The sequence below is a fragment of the Penicillium digitatum genome, chromosome 5 (genome assembly GCF_016767815.1).
Source record: "Penicillium digitatum chromosome 5, complete sequence".
Taxonomy (NCBI): Eukaryota; Fungi; Ascomycota; class Eurotiomycetes; order Eurotiales; family Aspergillaceae; genus Penicillium; species Penicillium digitatum.
Window position 1 is genome coordinate 449,275 of NC_089388.1, and position 15,856 is coordinate 465,130.

At 50.5% G+C, this 15,856-nt stretch overlaps 7 protein-coding genes across 7 annotated transcripts; 6 read left to right on the forward strand and 1 right to left on the reverse strand.

Annotated features, from left to right (window-relative positions):
- Nucleotides 1-167: 167 nt before the first annotated feature.
- On the forward strand, nucleotides 168-1,647 carry Pdw03_1382 (Ubiquitin system component Cue; the record flags this gene model as incomplete). Its single annotated transcript, XM_014679638.2, has 5 exons — nucleotides 168-188; nucleotides 250-559; nucleotides 620-868; nucleotides 922-1,191; nucleotides 1,244-1,647. 5 exons carry the CDS (start codon nucleotides 168-170, stop codon nucleotides 1,645-1,647), a joined length of 1,254 nt encoding a protein of 417 aa, XP_014535124.2.
- Nucleotides 1,648-2,082: 435 nt separating this feature from the next.
- Nucleotides 2,083-2,567, reverse strand: Pdw03_1383 (Mitotic-spindle organizing protein 1; the record flags this gene model as incomplete). Its single annotated transcript, XM_014679637.1, has 3 exons — nucleotides 2,083-2,154; nucleotides 2,263-2,340; nucleotides 2,478-2,567. The coding sequence occupies 3 exons, from the start codon at nucleotides 2,565-2,567 to the stop codon at nucleotides 2,083-2,085; spliced, it is 240 nt and encodes a 79-aa protein (XP_014535123.1).
- A 1,187-nt stretch (nucleotides 2,568-3,754) lies between these two features.
- Nucleotides 3,755-4,672, forward strand: Pdw03_1384 (Metallo-dependent phosphatase-like protein; the record flags this gene model as incomplete). The annotated part of the gene is made up of 1 exon (XM_014679636.1): nucleotides 3,755-4,672. One exon carries the CDS (start codon nucleotides 3,755-3,757, stop codon nucleotides 4,670-4,672), a length of 918 nt encoding a protein of 305 aa, XP_014535122.1.
- Nucleotides 4,673-5,014: 342 nt separating this feature from the next.
- Pdw03_1385 (Acetyltransferase, GNAT family) lies at nucleotides 5,015-5,506 on the forward strand (the record flags this gene model as incomplete). Its single annotated transcript, XM_014679635.2, has 1 exon — nucleotides 5,015-5,506. One exon carries the CDS (start codon nucleotides 5,015-5,017, stop codon nucleotides 5,504-5,506), a length of 492 nt encoding a protein of 163 aa, XP_014535121.2.
- A 525-nt stretch (nucleotides 5,507-6,031) lies between these two features.
- On the forward strand, nucleotides 6,032-8,854 carry Pdw03_1386 (Transmembrane glycoprotein, putative; the record flags this gene model as incomplete). The annotated part of the gene is made up of 1 exon (XM_014679634.1): nucleotides 6,032-8,854. One exon carries the CDS (start codon nucleotides 6,032-6,034, stop codon nucleotides 8,852-8,854), a length of 2,823 nt encoding a protein of 940 aa, XP_014535120.1.
- A 958-nt stretch (nucleotides 8,855-9,812) lies between these two features.
- Nucleotides 9,813-11,796, forward strand: Pdw03_1387 (Protein phosphatase 2C, putative; the record flags this gene model as incomplete). The annotated part of the gene is made up of 7 exons (XM_066099890.1): nucleotides 9,813-9,848; nucleotides 10,197-10,515; nucleotides 10,575-10,648; nucleotides 10,714-10,798; nucleotides 10,867-11,073; nucleotides 11,129-11,389; nucleotides 11,453-11,796. The coding sequence occupies 7 exons, from the start codon at nucleotides 9,813-9,815 to the stop codon at nucleotides 11,794-11,796; spliced, it is 1,326 nt and encodes a 441-aa protein (XP_065957617.1).
- Nucleotides 11,797-12,954: 1,158 nt separating this feature from the next.
- On the forward strand, nucleotides 12,955-14,607 carry Pdw03_1388 (Cholinephosphate cytidylyltransferase; the record flags this gene model as incomplete). The annotated part of the gene is made up of 4 exons (XM_014679632.1): nucleotides 12,955-13,466; nucleotides 13,572-13,922; nucleotides 13,984-14,392; nucleotides 14,470-14,607. The coding sequence occupies 4 exons, from the start codon at nucleotides 12,955-12,957 to the stop codon at nucleotides 14,605-14,607; spliced, it is 1,410 nt and encodes a 469-aa protein (XP_014535118.1).
- Nucleotides 14,608-15,856: the final 1,249 nt, after the last annotated feature.

Sequence of the window (15,856 nt, forward strand, 5' to 3'; positions counted from 1 at the left end):
AACATCCAGGGCGATCTGTATAAAGCTCGCCCGCTATCACGTGCGCCCCACGTCACTTGGAGCTTCCCCGATGTGTTACGCCTTCGAGCATGCTCAGGCAACACTGTTGTTGTGAATTTCCCTTCAGTCACGTTCCATCCTCTGCTAGGCCTTGAAGATTCTTTAAGATGTCAGAGGATTATACGATGGTACGTTTCCTTTCTGACCGGATATGACTTGTCATCGCATGAGGCTCATGTTCATGCACAGAATACTTCTAGCAAGCCCTTGGCTGCCTTTAATCCCCCTAACAGCCCCCGACCCGAGTCGCCGACTACCGCGCGCCCGATGGACTTTGACGACGAGCCCCAGGAGAGCGGAATTATAACATCCTCCCCTGTCGCTACCCAGCCAGCTGCCGCCGAGGTGGCCCCGCCAAAGCCGCCCCGACCCCTGAACCCAAGAGAACAGTCGGAAACCACCCTTAGGGAGGCATTCCCAAGCATCGAGCCTGGTGTAATCAAAGCGGTCTTGACCGCAAGCAATTGGAATGTCGAGCGGGCATTCAATGCCCTCTTAGGTTCGTGAGGAATCTACTATTAATGAAAGGAGAATGAGCTGACCCGACCTCTGCTTGCAGGTATGACTGACCCCAAGGCTCAAGAAGAAATGACACCACCGCCAAAGCCGCCGCGCCCAACCCAACAGAGCACTGCTTCACAGCGACAACTGGAAGCCGATGAAATGTATGCACGTCAATTATCCGAGCACTACAATGCGACAAGCCGTCGCGCACCGCCCCCGGGCTGGGAGAGTGACCCCCGATACCAGCGACCTAGAGGAAGCGAGGATTCTGATGAGAGAGAGAGAGAATACAGCTTCTTTGATGGTATGGGCTATGCTGGCTTGCCGAATGAGTTCGTACTAATTGGGTGTTAATAGACGATCTACCCTTGATCCGTGAAAACCTCCGTAAGGGCTTCCTGGAGACACAGAGTAAGGTTAACTCGTGGGTAACGAACCTGAAGAAGAGGATTGATGGAGATGATTTGGACGAGGAACCCACCCTGAATCATAGAGAGACTTCCGCTCATGCCCGGCCCCGACGTAGTGGTGAAATGGGCCGTCGCAGTGGAGATCGTGAGCGCTACGACGCAGATCCGCTAGTTTTCACCGATGATTTCTCTGCTCTCGAGTTGAGGGATGGTGATGGTAAACAACGATCTCACGTTTAACATCTATGGGTTTTGCTAACTGTGTACAGCTCCTCCGGCTCGCCCTCGTCCGGGCCAATCCAGCTTTAAACCCTCCATGTCTCCTTCGCCAGACAGGCGCAAGGTGTCTTTCCAGGATGGACCACCTACCGAGATAGACAGTATTTACGATGCCTCCACTCCATCCAAGCGTCTCGGCTCAACGGGCAGCAAGGCGAGCAAATGGCAGCCATTGTCCGCTGTCGAGCCTTCGCCCGTCGCGGAGAACGACCCCTTCAGCCTGGGCGATAGCGATGATGAGAAGGAAATTAAGGAGACTAAGACTAACGATCAAACCACTGGCTCGCAAGGCGATCAACTCAAGCACGCTACTGTCGAGTCAGTGTCCGACGCAGTGGGCTCCTCTAAGAACCAGGAGACCAAGGGCGTGAGTAAGCCCGACGAGTCCAAATAATTGCGAGTGATGGAAATTGTAATCTCCCCGTATCCCTACTGTCATCTGTGCAAATCACTTGGTGCCTTTTCTTCCTTTGCTCCCTTTCCACAAGCCCCATCACATCTATTTCCCCCCGTGTCGTTCTACTTTGCCAACTCACCCTGTTACGCGCCAGCCACCCCGAGTTTACGATACCTAGTAGAGGTGTCCCAAGACGTTATCCAAGCTTTCTAATGTCTCCATAAACAAAGCCAAATTGAATCTGTATTTGTATCGGACACAAGCAACAAAACAAAAGGGTATCTCTCCGACCGGCCTGTACAGTAACGAATACACGGCCTCAACGCCAAAACCAGAACAGACCAACAGACCTTGTTCAATGTACCGATAGGCAACAAGTGACCCACAGGTTACTCAACGTTCCTCTAAACCCACGCTGACTCCCCAACGCGATTACTCGACGGTGGGGGCATTACCCACGCGCTTTGAAGAACCAGTCTCCTTGCGCAGATCCTTGATGACAGTCTGTAAAGCAAAATTTAAATCAGCTACTCTGTTCTATTCTCACCCAGTGATCCATGGAGGGGGTGCAATATTGTAGAGAATTGATCCCAATCTCGAGGAAACGCGTACCGCCAAAGCATCGGGGTTGACCCCATTTTCAATGAGAGAGACACAGAGCGACAGCTCTGTCCGGTCTAGGTTGGTATTCTATTCGATGGGTCAGCTATCCTGGCGTTATGGCTTGATTTTCCTGTAAACAAAGAGAGAATGACAACATGGACTAGGAGTCCTGCAGGATTACTGAATTCCTGAATCCTGTCTAGTTCTGAGGGGTGAGCACGCACCAGCAGGTCGGAAATCTCCTGAAGAATATCAATAACTTCTCTGGCAGCTTGGCGCTTATCATCAGCCTGGTCTTGAGATTTGGGGGGCATTGTTGATTTTGATATTGAGGGGTGGAGTGGTGAAGTGGTTGGAGTTGGGTCGGGGAACTTTTCGGCGGATCCAGGCAAGCATCTACATTCTCTTGTGATCCTCCGTACATCGACATGATCTTTTGATCTTTGGACATTTTTCTCTGTTTCCTTTTTACTAGTAAAGGAATCTCCTACTTGAATAACTGCTCTTGTTACTGGTGGATTGTCTAAGGTACAGTGCTTGTCTATGATAATCTTAGGAACGAATTTATATATAAAAAAAAAAAAGGAACATTGACTGAGATTTGAGCGAATTGTGAGAATGTGTAAACGAGTTGGTTTATGAAGGCTTTCACAGGGAATGTAGCCTGTGTTAAATGAAGAGTCCACAGGGGCGGCGGATTCTAAATTTTATGTCCGTACAACTATGTTTCTTCTGTGTTTCTTGATCCAGATTATACAACAACTATCATTTCTAACGAATTCTAAGATCTAGGAGATAGTCAAATTTTAACCCCTAAACGGCCATCTTGGTTACCCCAGAAAGTCTACTTGAATCCAGGTCGTTGTATTTCAGTGTTTGGAAGTTGATGAATAAATTTACATACTTTTATGCCTCCGTGAAAGACCTTTGTCTGATCCGGGCTCCTTCTGCTATGGCTATCATAACGATTGAGTCGATTATCCGCTAATTCCCTGATAATCTTCAAAAGGCATCGTCTCCTGAAAAGACCCTGGTATTACCGGAAATTATGCTTATATATCCAAGGAGATTACAAGCTTAGGACATGGGGAGGAAGCACCTGCGCAGTTGACAAAGGGGGACGAGGCCTCAGGCTACTATATACCACTACGACCGTTGTATGATGGGTTGTATACAAGAGAAGAAAACAAGCTTTAGTTGATAAATTCGTACCAAAAAGAAGGTGGAACACTAGTAAATACAGATATCAGAACGATTCTGTATAGCTCTGGCTTGCACCTAGAGAAGAATGATCCAAAAAAAAATAGAATAAGTAAAAGGCAACATCTGCGCGAGGTGAGCAGTGATTGGTCCTATATTATTACGGCAAAAGGTGATCAGAGGAAAGAAGAACTGTGTTTAAAGATAAATGCAAGCTGTAAACACCGTACTTCAACTCTACTCGCGTTTCCTGCGAGCACCACCAATGTCTACCGCCCTACTGGGTTGATTTTCATTCATCATGTCTTGGAAACCAAGGAAGCTGAGCAAAGACACGAAATTTATCCTCATACGACCGAGAGAGCCATCGGCCTGGCAAAAGTTCCGAGATGAACCGTGTCTCTTCCTCGCCCGCAAGCTCGATGCCTGGCGACCAGCCAACATCCCCCAACTGCCTGAGAACCCAATAACCGTAGTTTGCATCTCAAACACCTACCATGAGCGTCCAAAGATACCGCCAGGCGACATACTGATCCATGCCGGCGATTTGGCTGCTGAGGGGTCATTTGTCGACCTCCAAGACACACTGGACTGGCTCAAAGCCCAGCCTCACCACACTAAAATTGTGGTGGCGGGTCGAGGGGATAAATATCTTGACAAGATGAAGAAGGGAAGTCGTCGCTGGAGACATGGACATCGTCAGAGAGCGAACTGGGGGGACATCATCTATCTGGAGCACCAGCAGATCATCGTAAAAGCTCCAAGTGGACGCCAACTACAGGTCTGTGGAAGTCCATACTCACCAAAGACTACTCCTGCTGCGGGCTTTCAATACCTTCGCTCTGATAATTTCTGGACTGGAATCCCCACCAATCTCGATATTCTCATCACTCACACCCCACCATACACGCATCTTGACTCGTGCCGAGGCTGCTTGCATTTGTTAAATCAGATATGGAGATGTCCTCCTCGACTGCATATTTTCGGGTGCTCTCGTGAGCATCATGGAACTGAACTTCTGTACTATGATGCTCTTCAGAGCGCTATGGAGCGCATTGAGGCTGCGGGTGGGGGTTTCTTCAACCTTCTTAACGTAGTCAAAGGGTTTGCGAGGTCCTTTTTTTGCCGCGATGCCAAAGCCAGGACCGTGCTTGTGAATGCATGCACTAACGGGGGGTTGTGGGATCCTGAGCGCCCACCGATCACGGTTGTTATATGATTTGAACTGAGGAGTCATTGATGTACCTGGGTGCTTTGCGAGAATTAAACGTGACTCGACATGTGATTTACCAGAAAATGAGAAATTCGGTGTCAAGATTCACGTGCATAGGAGCGTAGATGGATTGAGACGTAAACAACTTCATGTTTATAGATCAAGGCAACTCTCATTGGCCAAAACCCACCCGGTGGGGACCAGAACACTTCAAGTTTTCACTACATTGAAGGAACTTTGTACTTTTACACGGCATTAACTGACACAGTTTCAGTGTCAAGTGACTGGACTAGGCGTGTGTTAAAAAAAAGAATTCAGCCGTGATCTGCAATGGCGTCTCAATGCGAAATGAGAGGAATGCCCGGCCTCATCATCTTGGACATTCATTCCTTGAAGAGAAACGAGGCACTGGAAATTCTTGCACAGATTTCACGCGTCGAGAAAAAAACCTTCCCCACCAATGAGGCGTTCCCATTCGGCGAAGACCTATGGCGAAAAAAGCCCAACACGCGAGTTCTGTACGCGATTCGAGCCAAGGGATCGCAGTCTGATCTGATTGCCTATGCGGTCTATGTCCGACAGAAGGGCGTTGCACTCTTGCACAAAGTCTGTGTGACAGAGCCTAACCGCCGTCAAGGTGTTGGTCAGGAGTTGTTGTCCTACATTCAACAGCGCCTACGAAAGGAGGGTTGCCAGTATATTCAACTCTGGGTGGACCAGGCCAGGGAGCCTGCACGCGCCTTGTATCTGCGCATTGGATTCGAGGAGCGTGAGGTTATCCCTGATTACTATGCCCCTGGACGAACAGGCATCAAAATGGTCCTAGACTTAGAAGCGTGATGGTTGAGCCACTGCCGTCAATGGCACCCTTCGGACCTTTTTTTCCTCCCACTAAAAATGTTCCTTGCCTTATCGGTCCCTTTTGAATAGATCCGAGGGGCAATAAGTCATGGTATTTAGGCGCGTCTATGCTCCTTGGATGCCGTAGGAGCCACTTATGGCTGCCCCTTGCATGGACACGGGCACCTTCGAAACGTGAGATTATGGCGATCGGGCCTGCGTCCATTCTCCGCTGTCATTCTGCTACATACTTCTGTGGGAACTAACATATCCAGGTATGGCTTTTTTGAAAGGGCACGCCCTGAATGTCTCCCTGGTCCCTTTGGCTCGAGAGGGACCACAACCCTTTTCTGGAAGATCATGTGTGATACTCTTCCATCTTCGTCTTGAATCTCTCTCTTTCAGTCTTGACTACTTTCTCTATCTTTTGCCGTGAGATTGGAATCATCATTGGTGATCGGTGAGCTAGCTGTGTCTCTTCCAGCTATAAACAGTTCCAGTGTGCTCGCGTTCTCTCAATCGACCATGGCGTTCTTTCTCACCATCCTGCTGGCTTTCCTGTCAGTCGCCAGTGGAGCATCCTTGTCTGCCAATTATCCCATCAACGCGCAGTTGCCACCTGTTGCGCGAGTTTCACAGCCTTTCCGATTTGAATTTGCCCAAAGTACTTTCTCTAACAGTGACGCGGACACCAAATATTCGCTATCAAATGCACCATCATGGCTCGAAGTGGAAAGCAGCAGTCTCACCCTGTCCGGGACGCCAAAGGAAGGCGATAGTGGCGCCATCGTCTTCAAGCTTGTGGCATCAAATGGATCGGAAAAAGACAGCATGGACGTCACTTTGATAGTGACAGCGGATCAGGGACCGACGGTGAACAAACCGCTGGTACCTCAACTACAGAAATCGGGACCGGTCTCATACCCTGCCACGCTGTTTATGCACCCAGGCCGTCCATTTTCGATCGAGTTCGACCAGCATACCTTCGACAACACGCATCCTTCAACGATCTACTACGGAACATCGCCGAACAACGCTCCACTGCCTTCCTGGATCAACTTCGACCCGGCAGCCCTAAAATTTGCTGGAAATAGCCCTGCTTTTCCAGGCGCGGGGCCTCAAACATTTACTTTCCAGCTGATTGCATCTGATGTAGCCGGGTACAGTGCGGCAAACGTGACTTTTGAACTCGCCATCGGCCCCCACATTCTGACATTCAACGAGACCGTCCAAGACTTCAACCTTACGAGAGGAGAAGAGTTCAACAGTCCCAAATTCACTAGTCTTCTTTCTATGGATGGCTCGCCAACTTCTGCCAAGGAGCTAGCAAAAGTCGATGCCAAATTGCCGAGCTGGTTGAAGCTGGATGAGGAAAATTTGTCGCTGAGCGGGACGCCACCCAAAAATGCAGTTAACCAAAACATCACTATTTCCGTCACAGATTCTTTCCAGGATCAAGCGCACTTGATGGTTCGCCTGGAGTTTTTGAAACTATTCCTCGATACCGTGGATGGCTGTGAGGCAGCTATTGGCCAAGACTTCAAGTTCGTGTTTAACCAGTCTATCGTCACGGACGACTCTGTACGATTGGAGGTCGATCTGGACAGCGACCTGACGTGGCTTACCTACTTTTCGGACAACAAGACTCTCTACGGACACGTTCCGGATGACATGGATCCCAAGAAGTTCACCATCCCTCTGACTGCACATCAAGGCTCGACCGAAGACACAATGGACTTCGTTCTCGATGTCCTCAAAGCCTCAGACACCCATTCAAACCCCACGGATCCGTTCACTGCCTCTGATAGCCCCGGCCATAAGAAGGCTGGCATCATCGCCATCTCAGTCGTAGTCCCGTCGGTGGTAATTCTGAGTCTGCTGATTGTCTTCTGCTGCTGGCGTAGCCGAAAAAGCTCACTCACAGTCGAGGAAGGCCTGTCAGACAGCAAGCTTACTCCGCCACGCCCCGTCAGACCAGATGTCCCTAATTGCCAGCCATCAATGACGGAAAGGCCTTCCCGCGATGAAAAATCCGAAGATTGGATGAGCCCTATCTCACCGTCGTCGATTCCCAAACTGGAACTTGGGCCTGAGTGGAACGTATCATCATTTGATAAAAGAGAGCACCCAGTCAACTTCACTATGCCTGAACCCATCGTTCCCCCTCGCTCTCCTGCTCGCAGCTCCCCCACTCGCCGAGGCTTTGTTCCAATGCGTGACCCCGTCATCCAAGAGGAAACCCCCGTCGAAACTGTGTCACCTTCCAAGAAGCAAAATTATCGCCTCTCATACACGAACAGCCCCTTGCGTCGTAGGACCACCAACCGATCTCGACGAGAACCATTGAAGCCTATCCAGGCACGCGCCATGAAGCGGGAATCCATTCAATCATCCAAATCACGGAGATACTCAAAGCGCTCGAGTGGTATCTCCTCTATTGCATCTGGACTGCCCGTACGATTTAGCGGAGCCGGCCATGGCGCCGGCGGCTTTGGACCTCCCGGCCACGGGGTGGTGCACACATCATGGCAAAACGCACGAGCCTCAGTGATGAGCGATGAGACCAGCCTAACACATATGGTACCTTTGTTCTCACGTCCACCAGGAGCCGGACGCATGCGCCACAGCATGGCATCCAGTATCCCGGAAAATTACAAGCGCATGACTCTACGCACTGTCGAGCCTGACGACTCCATCCTCTCCGAAGCTGATTCCCTGGAAGCCTTTGTCCACAGCCGAGCCAAGCACCGCAACTCCTCCAACCCTCTCTTCTCCGCTCAAATTAGCCGACGCACCTCGTCAGGCAAGCGTGCGCTCGGCCGAAACCGCAGCATGCGCAGCCGCGCCGATACCGTCTCCGTGTCAACCTTCACCGACGAATTCCGCCAATCAATTCAAGAACGGCCGTTGTCAGTTGCGATTTCGGCCTCGGAATATGGCGACGACAACAACACCAATCGCTTTTCCCAATATCAGAACCAGGCCGGTCTTTTTCCCCTTGCTGAGGGCAGCGTATATGGCCAGAGCCAGTTGAGTCTTGCACAAGAATATCGGGGTGCTATCTCCCCGCTGCCACGGTTTTGGAGCGAGAACAGTATGGGCAGTGCTCGTCAGTTGGAGGGCCAGGGCATTTCTCAGCTTCAGAAAGTGAATGATGAAAACGCCATGCCGCACAGCTCGTCTATGGTCTCGGATTTGGATGAGCATCTGTCACGCAAGGTCAGCCCTAATAAGAGCGCCAATCATCAGTGGTGGCTGTCGTCGCCTCTTGAAACCTCGCGGCCGCTGAAGAATGCCGATAGCCGGAGTCTTCCTGTAGCCAGTAGCGGGGAGCTGGCATTTGTTTGATTGTTGCCTTCTTCGCCATTTTATCGTCACCTTATATCTAGATCTATAGGTTCCTTCTTTTGTTACTTTTCTGTCTATTGTGTCTTTCTGGAGTACTCGGGCATTGCGAGCATGATATCCATTGGCTTTTCTATGGTTCATTGGTTGGTATATGGGTGCATACTTTTTAAACCAGTTGATCTAGTTCTGGAGCAAATAATAATATCTCTAGATCTGGATTGCTTCGGTGTATCGTAGAGCATGTCTGCATAGCGACCACTGGGTCTTTCAAAATTCTTGTCTTGGATCTCCACCTTCACTGTTGTTTTTTCCACTATAGCCCGCGGGCCAGAGGATGACAGAGAAAGGAAGTTGTTCAAGTTCCTACAATTAGAATTACGAAGATTCTTCAAGCTTGCAAGTCAGACATCTTGAATTATGGCGTGACTGTACATGGGATTGCTGTGCCTGCATGCCCTCTTTGCTTTCCCTTCAGCCTCAACGAGATCTAAGGCACAAGGTACTACATATGGAGAGTCAATACACTGTGTAATGCCGATTTCTTTACAAGAAACACTCTCTCAAATCCCAGACTTCTTCTGAAACTCCCCGGAAACCAGTCTGAACCCCCTCACGTGACTCTATAGAGCACAGCGTAACAAAAGCGGTAAACGCAATGCCAGGAAATCTCTGCGAGGTCTTCTCAGGACTCGGACTCTCTCTCTTTAGCTTCCTTGAAATTGTCTTTTCAACCTTCATCTCTTCACAAAGTCCTTTTTTTCTAAAACCAAGTACAGAGGCAAGAAATCCATCGTCATCCGTCGTTCCCCACTTATCGCGGGACCCAGACGCGCTGAAAGCCCTGCGCCCTCATCTGACCCTTTCCCTACAGCACCTCTAGCACCTCCAGCATTTTCCACACTTTGATCCGGAAACCTCGATCTCACTTTCTCCCTCGAATTCTTCAATATTTGCCAATATGGGTCAAACCCTATCGGAACCGGTGGTCGAAAAGGTAAGTCGATATTTCGCTTTTTCGATTCACACCCCACACTGGCCCATTGTGACCCTCCAATGTCTTTGGCTTCTAAACATACCCCTCTTTCTTGGCTCTTATCATACCCCAGAATAGGGGGAAGGGGGTTAAGGACTGAGTCTTCCTCAAGTCTTCCAGTTGAACACATAGTCCGCACTGTCGCTTGGAGGAATCTTCCTCGGGTTGACATGCGGGGTCTTGGTAGTCCAGCTGGGTAGTGGGGGCGGTTCGACCAGCAACGAACTGGCATCGCAATCCTACCTGGCCGCCTTGTATATGGTATGGAAAAGTATCGAGTTGAACTAATATGTTGCTTTTCGCTTACAGACATCGTCCGAGGGCGGGGATGACTGCTGTGTGTATGGTGTGTCGGCCATGCAGGGCTGGCGAATCAGCATGGAGGACGCCCACGCTACAATTCTTGACCTCCAGGCAAAGTATACCGGCACCAATGAAAAACCGACAGATCCGGAACACCGCCTTGCCTTCTTTGGTGTGTACGATGGCCATGGTGGAGACAAGGTGGCATTGTTCACCGGCGAGAACCTGCACAAGATCGTTTCCCGACAGGAGGCTTTCGCCAAGGGCGATATTGAACAGGCCATGAAGGATGGATTCCTCGCGACCGATAGGGCTATTTTGGAAGGTTTGTGTGATGTTGTTGTAACCGAGGTACCTAATGCTGGATCGCTGACTTAACTCCAGACCCCCGTTACGAGGAGGAGGTGTCTGGCTGTACTGCTTCCACGGCCATCATCTCACAGAAGAAGATCTGGGTCGTACGTTGTGACCTTGAAAAAAAAATCCACAGCGGATTGGAGAAATTCAAACTGACGGGTCATAGGCCAACGCTGGAGATTCACGATCCGTCTTGGGTGTCAAGGGACGTGCCAAGCCCCTTTCATTCGACCACAAACCCCAGAACGAGGGTAAGTGCATAAAATCATACAGGTCCCTCCCCGAACATCTGATCAGGTCTGACATGTGGTAACAACAGGCGAGAAGGCCCGCATCACCGCCGCTGGTGGCTTCGTCGACTTCGGTCGTGTCAATGGCAATCTTGCCCTGTCCCGTGCTATCGGTGACTTTGAATTCAAGAAGAGCCCTGAGCTCTCTCCCGAACAGCAGATCGTCACCGCATACCCCGATGTTACTGTGCACGAGCTGACGGAAGATGATGAGTTCCTGGTGATTGCCTGCGATGGTATGTCTCCTATTATTGCTCCCTTCTACCAGCCTAGATGCTAACCAATCTACAGGTATCTGGGATTGCCAGTCTTCCCAGGCTGTGGTTGAGTTTGTCCGCAGAGGCATTGCTGCCAAGCAGCCCCTCGCCCAGATCTCCGAGAATATGATGGACAACTGCCTTGCTTCCAACAGTGAAACGGGAGGTGTTGGATGTGACAACATGACTATGACCGTCATTGGACTCCTACAAGGCAAAACTAAGGAGGAGTGGTACAACCAGATTGCAGAGCGGGTTGCGAACGGGGATGGACCTTGTGCTCCGCCCGAGTACGGCAAGTCTCCCGAGGAACCCGAAAGCATCCCCACTTCTTCGTGCTGACGGCCAGTTCGTGCAGCCGAGTTCCGCGGCCCCGGGATCCGGAACCAGTTCGAGGATACTCCGGATGAATATGACCTGGAGATGGAGCGTTCCCGTGGTTTCAGTGTCCGTTCAGGCCGCATCATCCTCCTGGGTGATGGCACTGAGGTCACCACGGATCAGAATGACGAGGAGCTTTTTGACCAGACTGAGGAGGACGAGGACCTTACCAACCAGGTGCAGCACGAATCCGGCACTCGGAACGACCGCCAGGCCACTCCGGGCCCTCAGGGGAAACAGGAGAATGTTGGCGGAACTTCTGCGCAAATATCCGAATCCCCCGCCTCCACTGACGCCGAGAAAGAGAAGTCCTCATCGTAGACTATGAACTTTTGAACAGTCTATCGATTGGTTCCCTGTTTTGGTTTCCATCTGGTGTTGTTTTCCTTGCCCACTGCCAACGACCCCTCCGCTTGATTCCACAGTCTATGCCCTGTTTTCCCTCCCCCTTTTCTTTGTTTTGCGATTAGTTATCGTCGGGCTCTGGTACCGAGCCTGTTTACACTTTTTTTTTAAACCCCTTCGACTTGAAATGGATATTTGTCAGAGATGGGACATGCGGCAAAGAGACCCAGACGGAATTGAATGAGATGAAAGACAAGAGCTTTGAGATTTTCATGGAGGGGTGATGTTGAAAGAGAGCCCTTCACCGGGCGCCAAACGGGCCTCATGAACACGTTTCTTACTTTATGCCATCACCACAACGAGATACCGCAGAAATACCGCAGAAAATGCCCGCTATTGACGAGCCATTTACCTACACTTCCTTTCCCTTTTTTTTTCTCCTTTGGATTATTTTCTTCTCCTAATCCCCGGTCTATTCACTACCGACGGCCATTGATCTGTGGTCTGGTCTAACGAGAATGAGTACTTGCTAGGGGCGCAAGCTGGTAGAGCTGGGTATTGATTGAGATGTCGTCAGGGTGAGCAATGGGCAATGGCAGTGGTCATTCACATACCCCTTGGCGTACATCGATGCATTGAGCGTTTTCTTTGTACCTTGGTAGAGGTGTCGTTTCATGGTTTTATTTTAATCAATGGAGTTCTGGGAGAAAGTCATGTCTGCTGACGTAGAGAAATCCAGGTGCCCAGGTGAACATTGGGAATCTATGCAATTCCAATGTTGACAACAGAGTGATGCCCACGATGTCCACGATGTCAACTAACTATGTGCCCTATATGTACATGCCTAATCCACACGTGGTCAGTGTAACCCATTGCCAAGTCTTAAAATTTGCAATCATTATTTTGTATTTGCAGTTTTCAGTATTGTAAGATTCAGCCCCGTATGGGACTGTGGCTTAGAACAGCGGAGTTGTGTCCCCACTCTTTCCCCAAACAGAAAAATACCAGTTCCTAAAACCGGGTTGCCGTCATTCAGGGTTCAGCATAGATTCTCTCCCTGATTCTCCTCCATCCCCAACTTTTCCGTCATTTCTTCCGGAAGAAAACTTTCACTTGTTCTCCAGGCCCGAGATCATGTCGCCAGCTAACTCCCCCGCTGGCAAGCGCAAGCGCAGCGCCTCCCATCTTCCCACGCCCGTCCCCAAGAACGTCACAGCTGACCTCCAGCCATCCTCGCGCGACGCGTCCGGCGAAGAAGGCGGTGACGACTCAACAGGGCCCGCCAATGCCACCTCACACAGTGCCAACGGTACCCGCCACCCTTCAAAACGTGCCCGTAAGGCTGCCGCCGCCGATGCCGCAAGCCATATCGAGGTGAACGCGGTCAAGCCGGCCATCAACAAGGAAGACCCCGGCGAGCCATCCGAGACAACTGTGGCCAGTAGTGATATTGAGGGGGGACCTCGGACACGCCCCGGTTTACATATCGATCTACCTAAAGATGATGAGCCTGTTACAGAGGATCAAATGGCGCTCCCGGTCTTTGGCCGCTTGCAGGATCCCGTTGGTTATCACACCAACCCTCCCCCAACGGGCCGCCCAGTACGTGTGTACGCGGACGGTGTCTTTGACTTATTCCATCTTGGGTAAGTGATTACACGGACGGATCGAGCCTCTAGTTTCGGCTCCCAATTTTCTTCGGGCTTCCTGCTTGCTCAATTGGGTAATGGTTGCTGATTATCACTTTGTAGCCATATGAGACAGCTAGAGCAGGCCAAGAAGGCTTTTCCCGATACCTATCTGATTGTTGGTGTTACTGGTGACGAGGAGACTCACCTTCGCAAGGGTCTGACAGTGCTCAGCGGCGCCGAGCGCGCGGAGACTATCCGCCACTGCAAGTGGGTCGACGAGGTTATTCCGTGCTGTCCGTGGATTGTGACACCGGAGTTCCTGTCTGAGCACGAGATAGACTACGTTGCTCACGACGATCTGCCCTACGAGGCCGCTGAGGGTGATGACATCTACGGTCCTATCAAGGAGCAGGGCAAGTTCCTGGTAACGCAGCGCACCGAAGGTGTCAGCACCACTGGTATCATCACACGGTATGTTTCACTTTCCACAACACTGAATCCAACAGACCTGAGCTAACGTATCGATTTTAAGGGTTGTCCGCGACTACGATCAATATATATCCCGTCAATTCAAGCGTGGCGCCTCCCGCCAAGAACTAAACGTATCCTGGCTGAAGAAGAATGAGCTTGAGATCAAGCGTCATGTCGCCGAGCTTCGGAACAACATCCGCAACAACTGGACCATGACCGGCCAAGAGCTCGGCCGTGAGTTGCGCCAGATCTGGCAGAACAGCCGCCCTAACAGCCCCGCGCCCAGTGCCCGCAACAGCATGGACTGGGGAACGCGCGGGCCTCTCACCAGCCCGACAGGTGGCAACAAGTCGCACCTATCGCGTATAGGTGCGGAACAGAACCGTGCAGATAGTCCCATGGGCTCGCGCCGCAATGAGGATTTTGCTACTGGTTACAGTCTTGGATTGATCGGAGGTGTGCGTGCCTGGGTAAGTCGTATCCCACAATCGCTAGATATGCAGCGCAGCCTTATCTAGTGTACCTCGTACTTATATATTTCACCCAGATGGCCCGCAGTCGCCAATCACTCCAGGAACCCCCCAGCGGCATGCACAGTCCGACCGACGAAGAACTCGAGTCTGAACACAACAACGGCTACGAGGAGGAGGTGCGTGGCCGTGCTGGTCACGCCCCTACGAAGTAGATGACTTGGTTATTGCGTTTGATGATATTGTCCCAACAAAGCTACGAATAGGGTGGTAGATAGGCCTGTCATTCTTGCTGTAGCCGAAATGTACCCTTCCCCCATCACCCCTTGCCCCCTCTTCCTTTGCATATGTGCCCATGTTTTCATTTGGCATTCGGTTCATGTCTTATACTTTACAAATTGTCCCGTAACTGGCGGTTTCTCTTATTTCGGGCGCTTGGTGTCTTTTCCTGTCCCTTCTTTGAATGAGCTGTATGCTGGACTTGGCTGGTTCGGCTTCGATACAAGCCTTTGGTCGTTTGAATCCTTTCCTCGTTTCGATTTTTTGCTTGGTCGTGATTTGGCGATTTCAACGCTTCTCTTTCCCCTTAATACTCCTTCAATGAACGTGTTTCCTGTGTTTCTTTGTATATGGCCTTGGTTTGATGCTGATTGGTATTGGTTGATCCAACCCAACTCCTTTCATCCGATCTTGGTCTTTGATCTTGGTCTATCCAAGGCCATTCCCTCTTCCCCTTTTGTTTCTTTTTTTGGGGTTCTTCGAAGCTGGCATTCATGAACAGCCGATCGGACGAAGTCCACAACCTTGGCCTTGATCGTGTTCCGGATCTCGACTGCACATAGAGATTGAGTTTTGATGTTTCGATTTCCAATTGCGTGGTCAATTGAAGCTGCCGATTGCTGGATTTTATAGATGAAATCTTTATAGAAAGTACTCAGCAAGTATACCGGTGCAACTGACTAAACCTGTGAGGTTGGTAGCCCTACTCTCTGGCGTCGCTCAATCCGAGACTATGCCACTTGGAGCGGAGATGTTGTCTCTGCCCAAGCCCTCGAAACAGGTTGCTACTTCCCCCAGAAGACCTTTGATTATACACCTGGCTTGGTAGATGTATAGACGGTGTCAAAAAGGAGTTTGTCACATCATTGCTAGATACCCTGGAAGTCATCGCAACGTCAAAAAGAGCATGTGGAGGGGGAAATGTGGATAACTCCTCACAAAGAACACATTGCTGCCTTTGGATTTATCTTCAGCTCCGCTTCTCTGTGGCCTTCAAAGACGGTTGAAGTTACTTTCGCTCAACTCGCTTTCTCTTGACTTGTATTCGTTCTGATTACAATCACCTGTACAAATGGTGGCACAATAAAAGGGTTCAGCCGCGATGCAATGCTGGCTTATTTGCATTTGCCTCAGGCCTTCCTCCAACCCAGCAGATATAAAAATGAAAGCCAACCCCCTTCTCAT